Below are 23,053 nucleotides of genomic sequence, written 5' to 3' on the forward strand. Positions count from 1 at the left end.
TTCACACTCGTCAGGTTCAAGGTTTGTCATATTAACACATGATGCAATGAAAAGTGTTGGACGAGGACGCGTCAGCAATTAGATGTGAAACAACATTTTAAATCAAGTTAAATAACTCAAAATATTAAAAAATCTAATCTATTAACTAACTTCATGCTGTATAATTATATGTCTGTATAAGTTACTGCACATTTTTCAGAGATGAGTAAACAAACAAACATCTGCTTCTGTGTTAAATCTCAGCGACGTCACATCCAATGGTCAAACATGAGTCATGTGGAAACAGTGAAGCGTCCAGCAGTTCCAATAATACACATAAATAACACTTTAATATTTCCAGATTATTATTTTTTCAATAAGCAAGAAAGAGTTTGTGCTTTTACTACAGAACTTCCTTTTTTTTTTTCTTTTTTTTTTTATGGAAAAATCATATAAGTCACAGATGATGATTCACAGAGTCTCCGAACATCTGGAGGGGATCTTTAAGTGTCTCGTCCTACAATCGGCATGATGTTGGTTTCAGTATTTTTATTTTAGGATGTTTGACTCTGTTCGATTGAAGTGTAATGTTTGTTGGTGATTTTAAACACGATGCTGTGTGTTGTGTCACAGGTCCACTCTCCATAACGTGCTTGACAGGAAATGAAACTCCGACTACCAACATTCTACTTCATGTACGGTGTCTTTTCACTTTATTTGGAAATATCCACTCACACCACGATGTAGTTGTTCATTTCCTCCCCTAATCTATCGGTAATTCACCTTAAATGAAAACGTCACCGCTGGCCGTCTGTGTGGGCCGTCTCATAAAACTTTAACGGCCTTCACGTCCTTATAAACACATGAAAAATTCATGTCTAAATTGCGGCAGCTTCAGTCTCATGTCAGTGACCTTTGCTTCGCCGCACACATTTAATCCTGTTATCACACTTCATGATTTTACAAGTGCGGCCTCCTGCAGCTGCGGTTCAGATTCTTACGCAGGAGACGCCATGTGGAAATCTGCTTTAACCCTTCTTCCCTTTCTGGACTGCACGAAAAAAAAACGTCACGGGTGTTTTGCTTCGTTGTCATGTTAACATATATCAAAGGATTATAACCATCAAGGGGTTTCCATTGTAATAATAGAATACTCGCTCTCCCTCTCTCTCTCTCTCACACACACACACACACACGGTTTTGTATTTACTGTGAAGCAATTTGCCGAGCCAGTGTTACTATTTGTTGACACAGGGAAGAAATCATAATAAATTGAGTCTAAATGAACCACTCTTTTGTTGGCCTCGAACAATGACGGGGTTTTACTCTGATTCTGGCACCGAGGACGAGATTTGTCAGCGTTTCCCCAGAACAAGGGATGAGGACAAAATCCAAATAAAAGAGAGCTGAGCCCCAAAATATCTCCATTTGGTGGTAATGACAACAGCGCTGTAGCACGCTGTGGCTATGCTGCACAAAGTGAGGATAAAAAGAAAAGGGGCTGGGGGGGGGGGGTCCTCGGTAAGACGAGTCCCTGCAGAGCTGCTGATAAATTACTGCTTTCTACAGGAACATAGAAATTAATAAAGTCACTAATGTTGTCCTTGGCTACGTGGATGTAAATTGCCCACAGATAAGTTAAGCTTCCTCCCAAAACATAAAATGTGCACGTCTGTATCGCATTACCGATCCCTCAGTTTGTGGGTTGAGGAAAAAAAAAAAAAAAAAACCCAAAAAATAAAAGACCATCATGCTCACAACAGAGTAATAAGGAGTGTGCGGATTTTTTTTTTTTTTTCACTGGAGCTTAAGTCATGGCTGTGATCACTCTTGCAGCTCTCCGCAGGCAGCTTTTTAAACACTCCAGCCCCCCCCACACCCCCCCACTAATGTTAAACTTGGACTGGACCCAATTCAGAACTGCCAGCGTAAGCGGTTTTTATGGCGAAGGGGGTGGGGTGGCGGGCTGTGGGGTGGTAGGCGGTCGTGGGGCTGATGTGTGTGTGTGTGTGTGAGGGCAGAGGAGGATAGCAAGAGTATTTTTTTTTTTTACGGTAATAGATGCGCCACATGGAGGCCCAGGCTAGTGATGCATTTCGAAGCAGGGGCGGCCGATGTGGCTTCTCCCGGAGATTCATCCACCTGGGCAGAGGGGTGAAGCAGAGACGGGGGGGGCAGTGGATCCACCAGAGAGCTTTTATTTCTGCTCACTTTGCAGCAGAAAGTGCAGTAAAAGCTGCGAGCGATGGGGGGGGGGGGGGTCTCCCACTGCATTTCCTGCCACATAATGGCTGTAACGTTTTAACCAAATTATCTTGCATCACAAATCTTTATATATCTCACGTAAACACCTGAAGAGAAACACGCTCTGTAAACATACACACACTCGGGGTTTACATAAGGACTTGGCATTTGTTCCCGCTCTGTAATGGCGATGGATTCCCGCGATAGTAAACAACTGTGCCACTCTCTGCCCCTGATACATTCAGAGGTTTTTTTTTTTTTTCCCCCTACAAATGATCACACAGCCTTGGGAATTGAACAGATTGCGGCTTATGAAAACTGTGTATGTGCCCAATTAGACAGATTTGTAAACAACCGCGATAACATCCCCGAAATGTTTAGTTATGATGAAGCTCGTAGTTTCTCCGTTCTCTTCGGGCGTCCTCAGGCCCGGCCCAGGGTCCTAATGAGATGATGAATGCGAGCGCGCAGAGTGATGGAGGCTCTCGAACCACCGGTGGCTGCTAATTTAAAGGGAGATTCATCAAACGTGGGTCTGCACTCACATGCACCTTCATAAAACAGTGCCGGGGTCCAGCAGAAGATGAATGGAGGTAATTATCAGCTCTACCTTTCCGCTGCCCCCCCCCCCCACCCTCCCCCCACTCTTCGCTGTGGCTTTCTGGGATTTGCGGGTCTCCTCGTGTGTTCGCACGAAGAGCTGAAATGAAATCTTTTTATCGACGGCCCTGAAGTAAAAGATTATTCACATCACAGTGACGCAGAATGCCTCATTTTGCTCGTTGGCACAAAATGATCTAATCGGACTTTCTCCTCAGACTCAGACCATCAGCGTCGCTGCCTTCACTTCGGAGCCGTCACTGTTGGTATCGTTGTAAAATGTCGTTGGTTTCTGTGAAACCTCGGTTTGCTCGCTGCCAAATCCCAGCGGCAGTGACCACTAATGGGGCAGCGAGCTGCAATATGACAAAAACATGCACAGCGCTGGAGTTTCATTCAGTTTCCACAACCACTGTTGTAGATTTCCACTACGGCGCTAAAGAATTCTCCAGATTCACCAAAAGCCGGCAGGTCTGACGAACAACGAGGTCGCAGCTCAGGCTGGATCCTGCCTCCTCCGTGTTAGCACATGGGACACGGACCAAACGGAAAGAGTGAATCTGCTTCATTATTGTTCACGTGTGTGGCTTATTTAAAGTTTTAACGATTTACAAAACTGTTGTTGAATAAGTCAGTGTCTGTCTTTTGTCCCGTGTTGATCCTTCAGAATGATTCCTTGTGATTAGTGAGTCGTCCTCAAACTCTTCTCGAATATTCTGTCACTTATTATTGTTTGTGTTTATGTTTTTCATCGAGTGAAACTCAGTTTGTGTTATTGTCGTTCACGTGTGTGGTTTATACATAAGTTCCATTGATTTGCTGAACTACTGTTATTTTTTCATACATTGCGTGTCGGACATTTTAATCAATACAATCTTCAGACCCAAGTTCTCAGCTTTTCAAAATTAAAGCTCTGTGATTCAGCACAGCAGCAACGAAATGAACGTGGAAGACAAACAGGAAGTAATTCTATGACTGTTGTTGCCGTGACGGAGATTATTGACCGGGGGTCTGTGTCAGTCCGATACGGTGAAATAAAAATAATCAAAATGATTTGGCGGGACAGATGTTATTGGCCGCAGGCTGCCAGTTGTGAATCACTGCTGTAGTTTATCAGAGGATAAGATCATTTCCAGAGCACTTTGTTTCGATGACTGAATTATTAACGATCAAGAATCAACTCATCAGCTGCTGAACTTCGTGATTTGTTGCCGGGGAGATGCAGCTTTCATGAAAGGTCAAACTTTTTCTCAGCTGAACACATGAAAAAAAAGTTTCCTTTAGACCTTTTTCAGGAAACTCATGTCATGAATAATCCCCGTGTCTTCATGTGAGACAGTGGAGAGACGTCCGAGCTGCCACCCGATTGAACCTGGATCACCTGCACATGTGGAGACGTGTCACAGCTGGACGCTCCCTCGAGCACTAACTGCAGGGTGCTGAGTCACAGCCCGTGCGTAGACACAGCCACTCCGCTCGTTGTGGACATTTTTTGGGGAACGGGGGGCTCTGCAGTACAGAGCGGGGATCTAAGAGGGAGGGGCGGGTACATGTGGCACCAGCCTGGCGCAGACATCGTTCCCGTTGCTCCCTTAGCTGCGCCGGCGCCATCTGTCATCTGCATGAACATCTGCAAACCCAAGGTGCCCTTGTCACCCAATGTTAGAGCAGTGTGTTTGGCTTTTCCATTCAGGCAACCTGGAGTGATTCATCAGAACCAAACCTATTAGACTGGATGGTGTAGTGGTGAATCAGCTGGGTCGCACAGGCACATTAAATAGTAGGATTCCTCCTCGGGCAACGCCGCCCGGCTGTCTAGCTTGTCTGGCTAGCATGACATCCCATCGACTGACTGACTGACAATTTGGCCCGAGTCTGCCGTTTCTTTATGAGCCTCGGCTCCTCCGGATTTCTTCCTCTGTCTCTGCGATTCTACCGCAAAACAGATGGCTTCACCCCATCCTCATTTTTTAATCTGTCTCCGCTCCGTGCGCTGGAGGTTATGACCAAAATTGAAATCATGTTCATGTAAGACTCCGGGAGGCTCGAATAGCTGCTCTGCTCCATGTTGTGGCCCTTTAAGGCACGAAATGTTGCAGCTATATTTTAGCATCATCCTGAATAAAAGTGAAGAGAAAGCAGATACAAGAGAATATTCACTGAAACTGAAGGGAAATCTCTGCTTCTGTTTCCGGAGAACACCCTGAGATCTGCTCTGATTCTAGCGGAGATATTTTCAGACACACTGAGGCAGTGATGGATTTCTGTGCTAAGATGGGACGCTGTGTTATTCACAGCTGCAGCTCTCTGGAGAGAGTTGCTGTCTATTGCATATGCTGCTGAGCTGGATTACGGCAACAAGATCACAACAATATGCTCATTGTCCACCAGGCAGGGATATAATCTCAAGGATTACTCTCCGATGAAACTGCCGCAGCCTCGGTGATGCAGAGTGATATGTGAGATTATTTTCAAGCCCAGGCTGGGAGCATCCTCTTTTCTTTTTTTTTGTTTGTTTTTGTTTGTTAGATTCTTTTATTCCGATTGTCCTCGTCTTTGTTGCCTGCACACGAAGCTGGACGCAGCAGTGGGCAAAGCTTTGCTTCCCACAGCTGCCTCTCCATAAGAAATGGGCAAACACACGCACACGCGAGCAGCAAGCTCGCCGCCATCTGCTGCAGTGAATGAGCGAAGGATGCTGCTGTCAAGTTAGTTGTGAATTCGAAACAGCAGCTGAGAGGACACACTGTGCCCTGACCACACAGAGTGGCACCGCCGCTGCCGGGCTGCCTGGCACAACGGGCTCCGTCTGACACACTGATGATTTCACACACACACACACACACACACACACACGATGAACGATTGGAGGCCAGAGCCACAGACATCGAGTGGATGTTGTGTGAAACTCTAAATTAAATACGATCTGAACTCACAAGGTTGTGGAGCAAAAGAAGTTGAGCTGCGATGTCACGAACGTATTTTATAATTATCAACAGTCCTGAACCTCGACATGAATAATATGTGACGCTTGAGAACTCGTCTTTACGTCGTTTCTTTTCCTTTTTCGTGAACGGACAAACCTGAACTGTGTGAGCAAGCTTTACGTTTCGAGAAAAGCTTTAGAAACGTCCTCTGTGCACTTAAATAACCGAAGAGAAGAGGACTAGGTATCAAGCAGGCATCGGCGCTGAGCGTACAAAAGAGAACCCAAACAAACACCCTGGGAGCCCAACATTCAGCGGCGGCCAAGAAGCCCCTGGCGGAGAACTGCCTTTGAAAAGAGCACCTGCATCCTATAAGAGTCTCGGAGACAAAAACCTCCGGCCTCAACAACTCTTCACAACACCAACACTCACTGGTTTTCCTTGTGAGCAAGTTTGTAGCCGTGCACAGAATCCGTCCGGGCTACTTGATTGTGCGCTTGATTTGCAATTTGTCACCTGGCTTGTTTACTTTTCTTTCCACTCATTGAGAACTCACCTTTGTCCTGACGGCCTCATTAGCGGCGGCCTCGTTCCAGGAAGAAACCACCAGGTTAGAGCCTCACATTTCTGAACCGACGGCCCAGGCGCCGCGCTTTAAATGAGGCTTGGCCCCTTTTCTCTTGGGGGACGCTGCGGACAGAGTAGCCAACAATGTGTTTTCACTTTTATGTATTTTCATAAGTCATCCACTTGGCCTCTATCGTCCATATTTTGCTCAAGACGTTGCATCTTGTCCAAAAAAGCAACACGCTGGCGCTAAAATTAAATTCCCTTTCCCCACTTAATGCACAGTCGACTGTTGCACACATGAGTTTAGCCGACGTGCTCACGACGCGGTAAACGCAGGAGCAGGTTTGTACCGCGGAACATCACTTTAAAGTCCAGGAGGTTTCCACATCTGGCAACTCTCTGCTTTTCCTGACGGACACTTAAAAAGGTGAAGGGACGAGGATCAGTGGGGCAGAGGTTGTGTGTCTGTGTGTGTGTGTGTGTGTGCGTGTGCAGGGACAGCTGGCCTGTGTGCATCATGACATCTGAACGGCCCAGAAGGAGAAGCTTACCACGGCATCAGTGGACGTACAGTTCAGCTGCAGCCCTCTCGCCCTCGGGGAACGATTCCCCGCAACGCTCTGCGCGATTTCCATACTTTTCATTTTTGCCTTTGGTGAATTAAATCGCCGCTGTGCTCGTGTTCGTGGAACTAATTTCACAGGGTTAGATATTTGTTCAGGTCGTGACAACGTTACAAAACCTTTATGTTGTGTTATGTCTACACCCAGTGAAGCAGTTTGTGATTCATTTTGACTTTATCATCACTTTCCTCATTTTATCAACACGTGCAGAAAATAAAGGAACGATCAAATCATTTCATCATAGCTCGAGTGTAGCTGAGTGATTTTAAATGATTACAAGCATTTTGTTTAACAATCTAATGAATCTTATTATTTTTATAGATTTAATTCCTTTATAATTGCCTCGTGTTACTGATTCACACACACACACACACATATTATTTAAAAAGCAGAAAAGCATCTAAATATTTGAACCCATCAGTTTAATATAATATACATTTGTTTACAGTTTAACTCTGTTTTGCTCCTTTACGATTTTTAGATTTTACAAAATACAATATTTTTATTTTATTTGTCACCAAAAAATTTGATTTGAAAGAATTTTATTATTTAGTTTTATGTTTTATTTTTCAATTTATGTATTTATTTAAATAGTTGCATTGATATCACCTCTTGATAATTTCTGCACAGTTCCTAACGTTTGTGTGTGAATTCCTGTCGATGTGATCTCTCTGCTCTTTAGAAGGTAACTGTGTGAGGGGGGGAGAGAGAGAGAGAGAGAGAGAGAGAGATGGATGGATGGATGAGGAGTGTGGAGAGAGAGGAGGGGATCAGCTGAGAGCAGACAGAGATGGAGGTAAAACTGAAAACAGATGGCGGAGCTGGCACCTGTCTTAAACTAAAAATCTGTTTGGAGCTGTTTTCCACATGTCTTTAAAAAAAAAAAAAAAAAAGAAGAAGAAGAAGGAGAAGCCAATTCTGCACATGATGCCAGAAAAAGACTCTTCGGTTTTAACCCTTTGAGGCCCTGACGTCCCTTCAGCTTCTCACTCATAATAGGATGTAACCCCCCCTCCCCTCCCCACCCCCCCCTCCAACAGGAGGAGATACAAAAACCCTCTCAAATCCTTCCACTCTGTCTCACCCCGCGCCTCGTAAGCAAACAGAGGGGGCATTCAGAACAGGAGAGTCTCATTTAGAGCATTAATCTGTGGGCCACATGCTGCAGAGGATCTCACACACACACACACACACACACACACTAAGGCTAGACATGGCATGTATTTGGCAAGTGAGAACGTGTCTTCCAGGTGGCTGCATGTGTAAGTTACAATCTGTGTGAACCTTCTTCTCTCGGAGGAGCGGACCGATACGTTCACATGTTCGATCCCATTTACTCAGGTTGAAGATTTTCAACCCCTTTTTAAATCCGGAAAGAAAGAAGAGATCTGTGGTGTGTGTGTGTGTGTGTGTGTGTGTGTGTGTGTGTGTGTGTGTGTTCATGCTACTCCACTTCATGAATCGTTACTCTGATTGCATCAGGAGCCAGAAGAACTGATTTGACCTTCATACTGTCGAGGTCCTCACCTTGTATGACTCCTCTTCTTCATCCTGAAATATTTTTATTGTTCCGGTTTCACATCCGTGTTAGAAACGTCATCAACACGCTCGCTGTGGATTTTCCAGAAGTTTTACAAGGCGCCTGCAAGAAAAGTTCTGGAAAATGCTCTGTCGCCTCACGTTCAGCCCCTCTGGAGAGCGTCCAGAACATTTCCAGACTGCAGTGCAGGTCTGAGAGAAGCTGTGGACGTCCGGATGAACATTCATTCACATTTGTGTTCGTGTGTCTCGTTGTAACTGAGCGACGGTTTGAATGTTTCAGGATCAGATACATAAACAATGTCCGCAAACTGTTTGTGTCAAAAAACTAAATATCTGATTTAAAATGAGTATTTGTTTCCGCACAGTAACTCGAGTGTGATCCCCCACCCTGAAGATGCTCCTCTTTATTCTCAGAATCTGGATCTTTAAGTGGATTTGCACCAAATTTGACTTGTTCATATAATCTACATTCAATTTCTTTATTACTTCTTTTACAACATTTTTGAAAATAACTTTAAATCACGATTATTTAAGTCACGCATTAATTTGTATTTTAAGATGAGATCACAAATTCTACCTTTTTTTTTTTTTCCTCCAAATCAACTGAAGAGCTTGTAGTTCTCCCCTCGCACCAGCAGAGTGCGCCACGTGTCGCCTCTGGCTGTGTGTGCACTCCTTGTTTAACGTGCACGTCACAACTCTGCTCAACATTCAGCTGCACGAGAGAGCAAACACCTGTCAGAGGTTGTTGTCAGCCACGCCCTTCAACTCCCACCAAAACCTTTACAGACTGGAAATAGCTCCTTCCCTTCCCTCCTTTCACTTCTTCTTCTTTTATGGTTTTTTTTTTTCCAGGAGAACCACAAATTGTGTCCAGATTTTCACACATAGTAACTTAGTGTTTTGGGCAATTTGGAACTGAAACGATTCCAAACAAACCTGTATTATAGCCGACCCTCTCTCCGCTAATGGATCTGAGTGGAAGAGACAAGAATATAAAAACGGTTCTGTCCCCCCCCCTCAGGTTATTTGAGATTGCGTACTCATTTTCGAATTATGGCAGCCTTCCTTTAAACTGCACGTTTCTCAGCTGTGTTCGAGCTCTGGTGAAAAATCTGCACGGAGAGAAAGAAAAGAAAGGAAAAGTGGATTCGCTAACGTTGGGTTTGTGTTTGGGGGGAAAATAAATGGTGATGTAAGTTACAAGTTATGAGATCTTTCACTTTCTGTGTTGACAGACTTACAGGCTTGGTGGAAAATTGTGTGTGTGTGTGTGTGTGTGTGTGTTGCATTCCTCGTGCACAAGCATGTTGCACTTTAACTCACAGCTGAATGTCTAACGCTAACCTAACATGACTCAAACTAACCCAAACCAACGATACAATCCAGGCTTAACCCTCAAACAACCCGTTAAACTTGTGAGGTCCAGCTTTTTGGTCCCCACACTCCTTCAGGACCCCACAAGTGTAGTGTGTCCCAGTTCTCAGACCCCATGGCAATAGCTAAACGCTGCTACTAACACACACACACACGCTAGCACCAAACCAACAATGGTCTGCTTTATGAGGTGCCCACTGATGCCATGGTAACCTCCTCGTTCTGGGCAGGACGGGCAGAGCGGTGTGCCAAAAAAATGCCACGGCTCCTTTTTTCCCCCCCCTCTCCCTCAAACCACGTTGCCCAGAAACCTTTTGAAACTTAATAAGTGAAACCAGTGGGCAGACAAATTACGACGGGAGCGCGGGGGAGAGGGTAAACTTTGGAGTTTTAGTGTATCCTGTCTCTGAAGCATAAATTTAGCTCTGAGTGGAAAAATGATGCCGGACGATGAGAAATCCGACTCTGTGAGAACTTCATCAGAGGAGAACTTTGCACACGGTCGCTGCAAAAAAACATCTTTCTGTGCATTTGGACGTAGATGTACGTAGAAACTGCACATTTAGCCGTGTGCTGCGTGTTGAGCCACACGGACTCATGTCAGACACTTCTGTAGTGCACTTCACTGGAAATGATCCGCCGCTATTCAGTGTGTGAGCTCTTGACCTGTGGTGTGAGCGGGCGGGTCCTGGTGCAGTTACATAACAGAGGCCTTTCTGCAGAGGTGGAGGGGGGGAGCAGGGGTGAGGAGGGGAGAGGAGGGGAGAGGAGGGGTGAGGAGGGGAGAGCCCCACTCTGCTGGCAGAAATGTTCCAAGGTGAAACAGCCCTGATGGAAAGTTGTGGACGAGCAACTCAGTGAACGTGAGTGTGGAAAAGAGAAGGGTTGCTCTATTTTTCTGTTCACGGTGAGATTTAAAACGGGCCTGAATCATGACTGGAAGTGATGGATGGATGGATGGAGGAGATGGAGGAGATAGGGTCACACCAGAGCAACGTCTAGTGAAAATCCCAGTCGAGCAGGATATCGCACCACAACTGGCCCAGAGATTCCCACTCCACTCCACATGCAGGAGGCAGAGCACCACTTGGGAATACACACAAACGTTCTTGGTGCTCTCCTCCGCAAGCTGTCGGCGCTCGGTATTGAGCTCGTGCATGAAACGCTGCAGGTCGGCGCACAGGTCCCACTGCACCCGGGCCGAAGGAAGGGAGAGTCACGGGCCGGCAGGTTCGCAGAGGCAGCGAGGACACGCAGGGACAGAGCGAGACGGAGACAAAAGCAAAGAGACGGCATCACATGTTGGCGAGAGCGCAGGCCGGCGGGTTGATCCAATAGATACAATGCATCAGATAAAATCCGCCGTTCCATTGGATTGAGCACAGAATTCAAACAAAGGAGCAAACCCGACCTTTCTCTCAGACGTGTCTTTTTATTTTCTATAATAGGCGTGACTAAATAAAATCCAGAATAATGCCGTCCTCATGTGGACATGACTGCTCTGTTTACACCACAGGAGAAAGTGACTTTCGCTTGTTTTTCTTCTGTTCATCAGCAACAGATCCTCCCTCTGGTCTCGCATGCACTCGACGAGTAGACGGGAAGCGTCGTCCTGTCGCTCGGCTTCTGATGGTCGGGATGGTTCATGATAACAATCGGTTTGTTTACGCAGCACCTTAGAAAATACAGTTGCAAGATATGCTTTGCAAGATAAAATGAAAACTTAAACAATAAAACAATAGAAAATGATTAAAAGAAATAAAACAGAAAAGAGAAAAGACTATTCAAATAAAACATTGTGAAATGGATAGAATAGTTAAAAACCCAACAAACCCAGACAGAGAAGAAAAAGCACACAACACAGAGGCAGAAGGAAAATAAAGACGGTGCATCAAGCCTCATCGGAGACATTGTCCAAGTGACGGCTGGTTAACGGTGAATGAAGCTGGAGATCTCGTCCTCAGAGCTTGGACCTCGTCCACATTTCAAAACGTGTCTTTTCCAGATGGAGCTCCTCAGAGAGATTGTTCCACAGAGAACGAGCCCTGACACAAAAGGCCCGGTCACCTCTGGTCCTCAGCCGGGGACTGTGCAGAGCATGTGGAGTACTGTGGAGTATTTTTTTTTTTTTAAATGTATATTAATCTGACTTTCAGGAGGTGAGAAGGTTTTGTCTGTTAGTAGCATCACATAAATACTTCTCCTCCAAATTAGTGCAAAACTTGCTTCAGGGAAGAATCTATAAAATGTAGGTTTGGATATTTTATATTTCTATAACTTTGCCAGATTCATTGTGTGTAAAACATCCTGTTAATTTGTTTCTATGTGACGTCGACGTGTGGAGACAATCCTGAAAAATCATCATTTATTAAAACTACAGATGATTTTTGACCCACTTACAGAAGAGCGCAGATTCCAAAGACCTGTGCGTCTAGTTTAATAACCTTTAACACACTTTGATTCACGTTGTTATCAAACTAATAGAAGCGAGTACAACCCATCATTTTAAAAATAGTGTTTTCAGCTGTGACCCTCGGTGCTGAGCGTCCGGTGGAAGCCCTTCACTTCCCTGGCTCTGACATCTGAGCTTGGCCCGGGGCCTCCTGGAACACGCGTATCAGCGCCGAGCACAGCCGACGTAAATTATTGTTTTTGACCGACGATGTGACTCATGAAAAATGTTAGGAATATACGTACTGCAGAGATATACTGCGACCCAGCACATGTGTGCAGACACTCACAGCGGCGTGCACGTGTGTGTTTGGTGCGGAAGCTGGTGGCTCAGTTAGTCGGCACATGGCAACAGGAGCGGTTGGAACCGGCGAGGCAAGAGGCACAGCTGCTTGGAGAGGGCTCCGTGGCATTTCTGTGTCTGTGTCCCCTCCACACACAAACACACACACATGCACACACCGGAGCACACAAACAGTATATACCCACACATACACACACTCTCTCCATCACTCACACCGCAGCAGCATCCTGGTAACCGACAGCTCCTGATTGGTGACTCCGACCGAGTTTTTCCCCCTGACTGTGTTTTATATAATTATATATTTATCATCAGTCCCAGGAAGAGGATTCTGGCGTGGCAGAGTGTGGAATGGCGTGGGAGAGGCAGAGTGACCCCGGGCTCAGGTGGCAGCTGTGTTATGACGTCTCTGCCAGGTCATGGTGGATGGTAGGATGGACCTGTCTCCCCCTCGTCTGTCTCTGTGCTTGTTTTCCTTTTACGTCTCTGCTCTGTTTTGTTTTGCTCTCGAGTTACAAGCGTGTCTCGTTGTCGGATGAAGCCTGCGTCTTCTGCAGAGCTGCCGGGACAGAAGGTTTTCTGCATGTGTCTGCGCTGTGCGTCCGCGAGAGTGTGTTTGGTGTTCGACGTGTTTGGCACCTGAGGCCAAAGACAAGTCAACAGAGTCGTTGAGATTGTGATGCAGTTGTTTGAGAACCATGTCGTGTGTGAACCTGACTGAAGTGCTGACATGTGATGTTTCTATTACACAAGATTTTCTTCAAGACACTAATCACTAAATCATTTTCAGTGATTGACTCATGAAAGAAATCTAGGACTTGTCCCAAAGGAAGTGAGTTTTTAATTAAAACCTGTTTGTGCCACCAGAGAGAAGGATTCAGAATTTTATTAAGGCCGTGTTACACTTTTGAAGCGACACAGACGAGCACGTTTTGCTTCTGATTCAAACAGCACCTGATTTATTTTCCCAATCCGCTCTCTGGTGCAGTTTCCCCTCAGACTCAACGGGTTTTTAAAGCGTTTTATCACAATGACTGTTTCACACTGGTGAAAAGTTTTTTTCGCTGTTATCGCTGCAAGTTTCTGTCTTTTGTGCTTTTGACCTTCGAGTGCCTCTGCGACACAAACATCCACAGTTTGGATCAGAGGACTCATTTATCCCAGATTTCACATATTGACAACATCAATCACACACGTCTCTTGGTAGCGGCCGCTTCATTATTTCCCCTCGTGTGGCGCTCGGTGTCGATCACAGAGGCGTCTCGAGGCCTGACACAGTTTGTGGACCCGAGGGTTCCCTCTCTGCGCCAGCCTGCTGCGCTCTCTCCGCTATGTAGGGCAGAGCGAGACCCTCCGCCTGGGTGGGAACGAAGGGGGAGGGTGGAGGACAGTGGGATGGTGGTGACAGGGAGGGACGGCAGCCAGCACTGGGGCCCCATGCAGGGATGCTGGAGATGGTGCGGGGAGGCGGGTCGAGGGGTTTTGCAGGGTGCGACAGGGGGGCAGGGAGAGCGGCACAGGCTGGTAAAGGAGCATCCGTCTCAAAGTCTGCTGAGAGAGTTGTGTTCTCAGAAAAAATGATCTGGAGCTAATCGGACGCAGTGAAGAGGTGAACCCTCGTTACCATCTCAATGTTTCCACAGGCCTGAAGATAAACGGATTCATAGTATTTCTTATTATTAGTATTATAATTACATTTGCATATAGTTGGGGAACATTATCCTGACTTTCTGTCCCCATTCTATAAACCTCAAACAGCTTGGATACTACATTTGTGTGTGTGTGTGTACTTGCACAGTAAAAACATTACGGGAAAGTTTCTGACCCACTTTCGTTGAGCGGTTTGAGCGACGAGAGCCCAGTGGACATGAGGATCCTGAAGAATCAGCTGACGACAGCTTGTTGCAGGTTTTGAGCTTCATGAGCTTCATTTGAAGGATTTGAACTGAAACACTAGATTTCGTGAAACAGATTTCTTCAGTGTGTCATGTGATCTCGCGAGTTGCGCCGTGCACCCTCGATGTCCTCCGTGATATTTCTGGGAATCTGGAGCTTTAATGACCGAGGAGTCCGATAACTTTCTGTGATTTGACACTTTTTAAACTTTTAACTCTGATTCTGATATTCACTGTTTATATTTTGATATTTTAGCCAAAAGTGTCTCCAGGAAGATTACACTCGTACAAACACAACTTTTTTTTTTGTAAAATGCCAAACATTTAAAAAGAAGCTGAATTGACTTTGAACTGAAAGTTGGTGAACAGGTCGTCCTGTGACTCGGGGTCGTGACCTCTGGAGTTCTTGGGACCCCTCTGCTTGATGTTGGGTCCCTCACGTTGGGTCCCGGTCCTCAGGTTGGGAACCGATGCTCTATAAACGAAGTGTTTCTTTTTCACCAACACATCAAGGTGTGTCACATCCCCCCCCCCCCCCCGTTGTCTCCTGCCAGGTTTTCTCTTATGATCATATGTCCGCTCCAGCCTCCCCCCCCCTCCCTCTCTCCCATCTTCTTCCAATCTGTCTCCCTCCCCGTCCCCAGACAGACCCTCCCATCAGTGCCCATTTCCCTCCGTCTGGCTCGTCCCCCTTCCTTTCACCCAGATGACCCTGCCACCGCCCCGTTCCTTCTGTCTGTCTGGCTTTTCCTTTACCCAGATGCCCCTCAAACCCCTGCCCATCCCTCAGCGTCCCCTCTGTCCCTTCACACCGTGGATGTGTCTCACTCTTTCACCCTCTGTGTCTCCACGTCTCTGCCCTTTTTTCATCTGTTTCTAACGGCGTCTCTTGCTTCTCCTCGCTGCCTCGCTCTCCCTCTCTCTTTTCCTCGTACTCTCCCACCGCACAGATGCCTGGCGTGGTTCGCAACAGCTGTCTCGCCATGTGCCACCACCAAGTGTTGCCTTCGACTGCAGGGCGAGCGAGGGTGGTGGTGGTTTGGGGGTGGAGGGCGCAGAGCGGATTAGTCATGAATATTCATGTGCTCTTGGATGTACCACCAAACAGAAAGTGGCACCACAGAACAGACTCCACCCATTTAAAACGGGGGTGTCAGCCGGGTGAGGAGGCAGGAAAGGAAAGAGGAAGCAGGGAGGAAGGACAGGGAGCAAGGGAAGATTGATGGAAGAGTATGGGAAGTGGAGGCAGACGGAGACAGGGGAGGGCGACCAGACTGAATGGCAGGGATCCATAAATTGATTACCCCCCCCCCCCCCCTCTGCCTCACCCAAGAGGTGTGAAAGAGGGAGCACAGTAAGAAGAGGGCGTGGGAGGAAGTAGAGAAGGAAGTGAGGAGGGGGTATTGGAAACATTTGGAAAAAAGGCCAGAACATTTTGTTCTTTAAAGAATCTCATGCTGCCTCGGAGATCTGTGACGAGGACAGAGAGAGGCGGATGGATTTACTGATTAAAAAGACTCATGTTGCATGTACGCCGAATGCAATGTGAACATTTTGACCTGGTGGTGGCGCTAGAGAAGAAGTCAGGGGATTTAAAAGGGTCGTGACCGAAAAGACCCAAACACCAAGAGGTGGTGAGCGTCCATGTCACCCAGAGTTTTTCAAACTAGAACGAAACCAGCAGCGTTTGGAAACTTTATTTTGAAGCGGCTGTAAAACTCTGGACGACGTATCTGCAGCAGATTCGTTCTCAAACAAAAACAGATAGTGTGGACGTAGCTCGGGTCGGTCCGGACCAAGGATCCACCAGCAGACCGGCGTCCTCCTCAGAGTCCTTCCACTGACGTGGATCCCAAAAACTCTGCTTGTGAGAGAAAAACTAAACTAAAAAGATTCTGCAGTGACGTGTGGCCACAGGGGGATTGTGGGAGAGGAAATAAAGCAAAGGATGAGCTGCAGGAAGGAGAGAGAGAGAGAGGCAGAGAAAGTGAAGAGATAGGGGTGAGGAGATAGGAGATGGGGGAGATGGGGTGAGGGGCAGCAGATCTAAGCGGACCGAGGCTCTGGTGGCTCTTCCTCTCTCTTTCATGGAGAGCCAGGAAAACAGATTAGAGCAGCCCTGCTCTCCCCTGTGGGTTGTTGGTTTGGGGGGGGGTGTTAGTAGTGTTTTGAGAGTGGGGGGGGGGGGGGGTCGACCATACTTTTCCTTCTCCCCTCCCTCCCCCTCCTCCCCCCCCTCCTCACCCCTCAGATGATGACACTCTCTGGTGGTACCAGCTGGACCAGAACCAGAGCGACTTGTATCACTGAGCTCCTCGGCTCCGATCGCCATGACGACAATTCACATTTTACAGGTTTTTGAGCTTTGAAATTCATCTCAGTGTGTGTGTGTGTGTGTGTGTGTGTGTGTGTGTGTGTGTGTGTGTGTGTGCGCGTAGTCCAGGTATTACTCATGTTGTGTGTAAAATCATTTAGTTATAAGATAAAGACGTGTTGGGTTAAAGTTTAGGTTAGGGTTAAGATAAGGTTAAGATAAGGTTAAGATAAGGTTAGGCTCAATCAATGTGTGTGTGATCCTTCACTGAACAGCTTTCTTACACACACGTCTGTTAACCAGCCACCACACACACACACACACACACACACACACTTGTGTAAACTACACAATAATACACTGCAGCTCTCTCTTCTTTCCACATAAACACATAAACACACACACACACACACACAGAGTTAATCAGACCTATAAACCCTCCTTGCTGGTAGAAGATAAGCAGTGAGCTGGTAGCCCTGCCCTCCTGAGAGCAGCACTCCTCCAGCAGTGCCGTGGAGCAGCCTGATAAGGCAGGGGAGTGTGGGATACCCTGAGATACACACACACACACACACACACACACACACACACACACACACACACACACACACACACACACACACACTGCTAGGCATCAGTTAGCCAGATCCTCCTCTGAGCCAATCAGCAGCTCGCAGGGCCCGAGGCTCCTCCAATCAGCCTTCTCCATCAGGTGTTGTTAATCTCACCACTCAGCCTGCAGGTGGAGTGTGTGTGTGTGTCTGTGTGTGTGTACGTGTGTGTGTGTGTGTGTGTGTGTTAGCTACCACATGGTTATGTCTGAAAGTGTCTCCGATAAAGAACTGATCACAGTTCAGGAGGTGAACAATAAACTAAAAAGTAAATGTGAGTGTGTTCGGTCCATATTATAAAATCTACAATCAAAGAACTTTGTTCTCTGCTCAGTAAACATTTGTATATTTGAAGTGACTTCAAGTCTAATCCTCATCCACACACATTTTCCTCCTTGATGTACAAAGAGCCGACGCATTTTCTCCAGAGTTTTCTGGTAATTAAATCCAGTTTGTGACTTTGGCTTAATTAAGCCTCCACCTGTATTTCTTCACTTACAGGTGAATCAGTGTCAGTCGCCTCTATTTCAACATCAAAACATATTTGAAGAGTCGCGTCCGTGGAGGGAAATATCAAATGATAACGGCCAACACAGGTTCCCTGAGGTGTTCCTGAAAATAACACTAGATAAATGTATAATAATCTATGTTATGATAAAATAACTGTTCCCACAAATAACAGTTTTTAGTTCATGTGCTTGTGGACAAAGTTTAATGGAACAGAAAGGATCTTTATTGTGTTTGTTTAAAACTACAACAATCAGTTTAGCAGCTTTTTAAAAACTGCAGTAAAAGGAAACATACATAGCAGCAAATAATATCCACAGTGATATACGATGGTGCAGAGACACAAAAAGTACACGTAGTACTCAGTAATTAGGTGCATGTGTGAGTTATTGTACTCAGATTCAGATGTTGATCCTATTTAACATCCACTGCTGATGAGTTTTTGTTTTTCTTTATTATTTTATTCTACTTAGATGTGTTTGTTCATTTTTTTTTACAAGATTTGTGATTAGAGGCAACGTCCACAGTCCAGAACTCGACTTCTTTCTTTCTGCTCTTTTTCACTGAAGCTCTTGAACTCAGGAGTAAAAATCAAAGCAGCAAACTTCAGAGTGAAAATCCTTCAGTGTTCTTTCAGAGCCGCGTGGTTTCGTCGTGAGTTCACTTGTTGAATGTCACTGAGAACAGTTGCTCGTCTGCTGCCATGATTCCATCAGTGACTTTATATATTTCATTTCTTTTACACTTCACTTTGTGCTGTGCTTCTTTTTCTCTGTTCTCATTTATCTGGCAAGTAGAGCAAAAATATTTCACACATGCAAATATTCATATATATAATTATATATATATATAATAATCCTGCATAATTGTGGATTAAACATCAGTTTATAGAGTAAAACTTCTCTGCACCTCAGAAACACAGAGGGCCCTTTGATTATTAATAACTTTATGATATATGGTTCTTTTACTCTTACTCCTGGTACTTTTATTTAGCTGGTAATACTTTAATGTATTTACTAGATCATGAATGCAGGACTTTTACTTGTAATGGTTAAATATCATGTCTTCCATCAACGCTTACTTTACTTTTCCTTTCTCTACACGTGTCTCCATATGAACCGTGTCTTTGAATCCAGCCGAACTGTTTCCAGTCTTCGTGTCAGGGCTGCAGCGGCTCGCTCGGGTCACTCGGTGCAGACCGGCCGCCGCAGCCTATAGCCTCGGTGCGCGCATCCATCCACCGTGGCACCTCCTGGAAGTTGGCGCAGGTCAAATGCGTCTTAATTTACACCGAAAAGAAAAGGAGAGAATCGGGCCGGCTCCACTGGCCGTGCCAAGGTCAGCATTCCTCGACAGGCCGTTGCCTAGTGGAACTTTTGTTTCACAGTTTGTGTAAACCTCCCGGGAGAGACGGTACATAGAGAGGAGACAGACCACAGAAAGGACTGAGGGCTGCTGTGTGGGGACGAGTACAGCTCGGTCCGTGCGGGTCAGATGTGCGCAGTGCGCGTAAAGGTGCTGGCCACGTTTAGCCTGTGAGGGAATCAGCAGTGGGAACTCGACAAGAAGCAGACCTGGATCTGTTCGACTTGTCCAATAAGAAGGAGAATTTATCACAGGGAGCGAACAGCGCAACGATTTCAGTCAGTGATTGATCCACGAGTCTCGCGTAACGAGGCGAGTTAAGCGGCTGTGGAGATTTTGGAGAAGCTGTCGGACTCCGTGGCCTATTTCTCTGACCAGTGATTAAACGCCCTGATCCTCGTGCAGAGGCCCACCGGTGCCTGTCCCCTCAGAGGAGGAGGAGGACACGAGCATCACGATGAAATGAACGTTCAGTGGTTTTAAGTTCGATTCCTCCTTTAATTCACCTCTTCAGAGTTTGTCCCCCCAAAAAAACTGACACTGAGAATTTAACAATTTAAACGTTCAGGACATTTATTTCCTCAACAGGTTCAGAGATGAAGAGTCAGAGGTGTGTGTGTGTGTGTGTGTGTGTGTGTGTGTGTGTGTGTGTGTGTGTGTGTGTGTGTGTGTGTGTGTGTGTGTGTGTGTGTGTGTGACTGTAAGAAAAGATTGTTCTCACTCACAGGCCTCTCCTGCAGGCCACACACACACACATTAAAATGAATTATATCTTATTTCTAATTGAATAATAGGACATATCATAATAGACTCTAGTGTTTGATCTCACATTCTCAGCAAAATATATTTCGTTATTAATATTATCACGATTTTTAATTTATTTATTTTATATTGGCCTTATTTTTAAATCACAGTTAAAATAGATAATATTGATTATCATATTGCTATTGACTGATACGAGCTATATTTGTCAGGTAGTGTGTGTGTGTGTGTGTGTGTGTGTGTGTGTGTGTGTGTGTGTGTGTGTGTGTGTGTGTGTGTGTTGTAAACCGTTTAAAAATACAGAAACGTTTGGTTCTTAAATTATTAAATGTGATAAATAAAAATGAAAGTCACATTAATTCACAAAGAATAAGGTACAAATCAATCTGCTCCCTGTAAAGATGATAAACTGAATGACTGTTACAGGCAAGTATTGCAAAATATAAAGTTTTATAAAATATGATATAAAATAAAATTATTAGATTTGCACATTAATCTATTTCAATTAATTGGTTTTATTGGTTCGAGTTACAAAATACCAGCTGACTCCGATATCGTTTCCTTTTTATTCCAAAGTAAAAACTAAATCATGTTAAAGGACGTTAATAATGTCTCTGCTCATCTCTCCCGGAGAGAATGAAATATAATTTTCTGTCCGTGGAGCAGAGACACAGATGAAACCTGCTGCTCTGGTGTCTCCTGCACGTCTCTGTCTCCGGCAGCTTCTCATCGAGTCTCTCTGTAAAAAGTGGAAGTTGAGTTGAGGCCGCAGGTGGATCCAGTTTGTCAGCGCGCGTCGTCCTGGTTCTGTGACGTCTGCTGTTGCGCACTTCCGTTAAGTGCTGCGTTTCCCATAAAAGGTGAAACTGCTTCCTTTGGATTCACGAGACTCTTCTTCAGGTTGGATCTGAATTTTCCCGAGCTAATTAGATATTTTGTGGAGAATAAATCCTGCGGCAGCCTCCGACTGCCACAAGTGATTCTGATCATAAAGTTCACCTGAACGCAACACAAGGGGACTGACTGTGGTTTATGGATGTGGACTGTTGGGCCTGTAGCTGTTAAACTGTGGTGCGTTAAATCAGGGGGAATAGGTGGAAATATTAATCACAGACTTTATTCCTTCCGCAGCCTGGACTCCACACACAGGTCGGTCCCTCTGATTTATTAGAATTAAATCAACCCTGGTTGGTAGATTTACATCTCGAGCTGTTCTCAGAGGGATTCTCGCACCTGAGTGCAGCAGGAGGCCTGGAGAAGTTTGGTGATGGGGGGAGGGGGAGGGGGGGGGGGAAACATGATTATAATGTCTTTAAAATAAAAAACAAATAAAAAAATCAGTTTGAATATAATTAGCCTGTAAATCCAGTTTGTGTTCCGGCCACCAGCTGAAGGTCATAAATCTGACCAGCCGTGCGTCTCTGCGTGTTGGACGGTTTTCACAGCCTGGTCTCTCCTCTCATGACACACACTCAGAAAATGTTTGAGTTTATTATAAACTACCTCCACCTCCACCACCGCCTCCCTAACCTCCGCTCCCTCCCGCCCTCTCCGCCGGCCCCGAGCTGCCCCTACACTGTTGCCGGTGAGAGCTATTAATCCCCTGCGTCCGCGGTTTACTCTGAGCCCGTATTTAATTCCTCTAAACCCCCAGCTGCCGCCCTGGTTACTCACTGAACACGACAGACTGTGGACCGCTCTGGTTATTAATAATTCACCAGCCCTGCGCTCCGCTTCTCCGACCGCGGCCACAGGACACCACGCGTCCTCACTGGAGCGTTTTCACCTCCAGCGTGTTTACTTGGTTTCGGCTGCTCGGTGTCTCGCAGCGGGGACGCACGGGGAGACGTGCGTTTCCCCCCCTCTCGTTATTGTGTCTGCAGCTCACAGGCTGCACAGTCCCGCCGGCGTGCGTGGCAGCGAAGTCCCCCCCGCGCTATATACCCACACCAACTCTGCCCTGCCTCCGGTCTGAGACGCCGTCTCCTCTCTGCGACTTTTACGCGGACACCGAGGCGCAGGTGGAGGAGCTGGGACCGAGGAGGGACTCCTCGCGTCTTTTTCACGCGAGCAGAGCCGGAGCATGCACGAGGGAAAGCGCGCGTTGTCGTCCTCTCCTGCAGGAGCAACAGCTGATCTGGTGAGCGCGTAATAAAGCGGAGAGCGCAGGGCTACTTACTGTCGCTGCACGCAGCCGCGCTCCTGCTCTGTCACTCGGGCTCAGACGGAGACTGTGTCGGTGGCGCCTCCGTGGACTTTACGGTACCGGGACAGAGTGGAGAGAGAGAGAGAGAGGGAGCGACAGAGCGAGAAAGAGAGAGAGAGAGTGCGCACTGACAGGAGCGCACAACCTTGACACTGACGGTTTTCATGGAAATGTCACGAGTTGAGCGCGAACATAAACACTTTGCATGAAGAAGACGAGAAGCAGACGAGTTGGATTATTCGGCGCTGTCCTCCTCCGCCTGCACTGAGGAGATCTGCTCATAAAGAAATGTTTACCGGGCACCAGGCCGTGTATTAGGGCTCTTCTGCTTCCGGTATAAGGCCCAGAACAAGACACCGAGCAGCTCTCTCTCTCCCACTCACTTTTTTTTTTTGGAAGCCGAACTTTTTCAGAGTGGAAAATGGGTCTTTGAGAGTGTTGGCACATTTCCCTGCACCACAATGGTACGTGCTATGTAAACCAATAATTTTCTCATTTATGCCGTCAGCTTTCAGATCCATTCTAGCAGTTGTTCGTAGATTTAATGATGCACAGAAATAACTTTAAAAAGTATAGTGGGCTGAACTCGTGTGTGTGTGTGTGTGTGTGTGTGTTAGTGTTAGTTATTTACTTGCAGCTAATGGGTAACAGTCACTAAAGAGTTTGCCAAGTCCCTCCACCCACCTGAGTGTCTGTGCTGTCACATGTTCTGGATATTTCTCAATAAGATGAAATTATAAATGTTCATTTAAAACGCTGCTGCTGCTGCTGGAATAACA

The 23,053-nt window shown here is 46.2% G+C and overlaps 1 protein-coding gene across 4 annotated transcripts in view; it reads left to right on the top strand.

Moving 5' to 3' along the window:
• The window catches only part of nfixb (nuclear factor I/Xb), a 61,710-nt gene that overhangs the window by 2,163 nt on the left and 36,494 nt on the right, over positions 1-23,053 (top strand). The window contains exon 1 of one of the 4 annotated variants that reach the window (XM_069524529.1): positions 21,616-22,738. The exons of 1 other annotated variant lie outside the window; for it this stretch is intronic. In XM_069524529.1, the coding sequence (XP_069380630.1) occupies positions 22,736-22,738 (3 nt within the window). In that variant the 5' untranslated portion in view covers positions 21,616-22,735. Of the gene's footprint in view, positions 1-21,615; positions 22,739-23,053 lie in introns of those variants that run through there. 2 more of the 4 variants (XM_069524527.1, XM_069524535.1) reach the window with 2 other exon arrangements.

Source organism: Paralichthys olivaceus, chromosome 5 (assembly GCF_024713975.1).
Source record: "Paralichthys olivaceus isolate ysfri-2021 chromosome 5, ASM2471397v2, whole genome shotgun sequence".
Lineage (NCBI taxonomy): Eukaryota > Metazoa > Chordata > Actinopteri > Pleuronectiformes > Paralichthyidae > Paralichthys > Paralichthys olivaceus.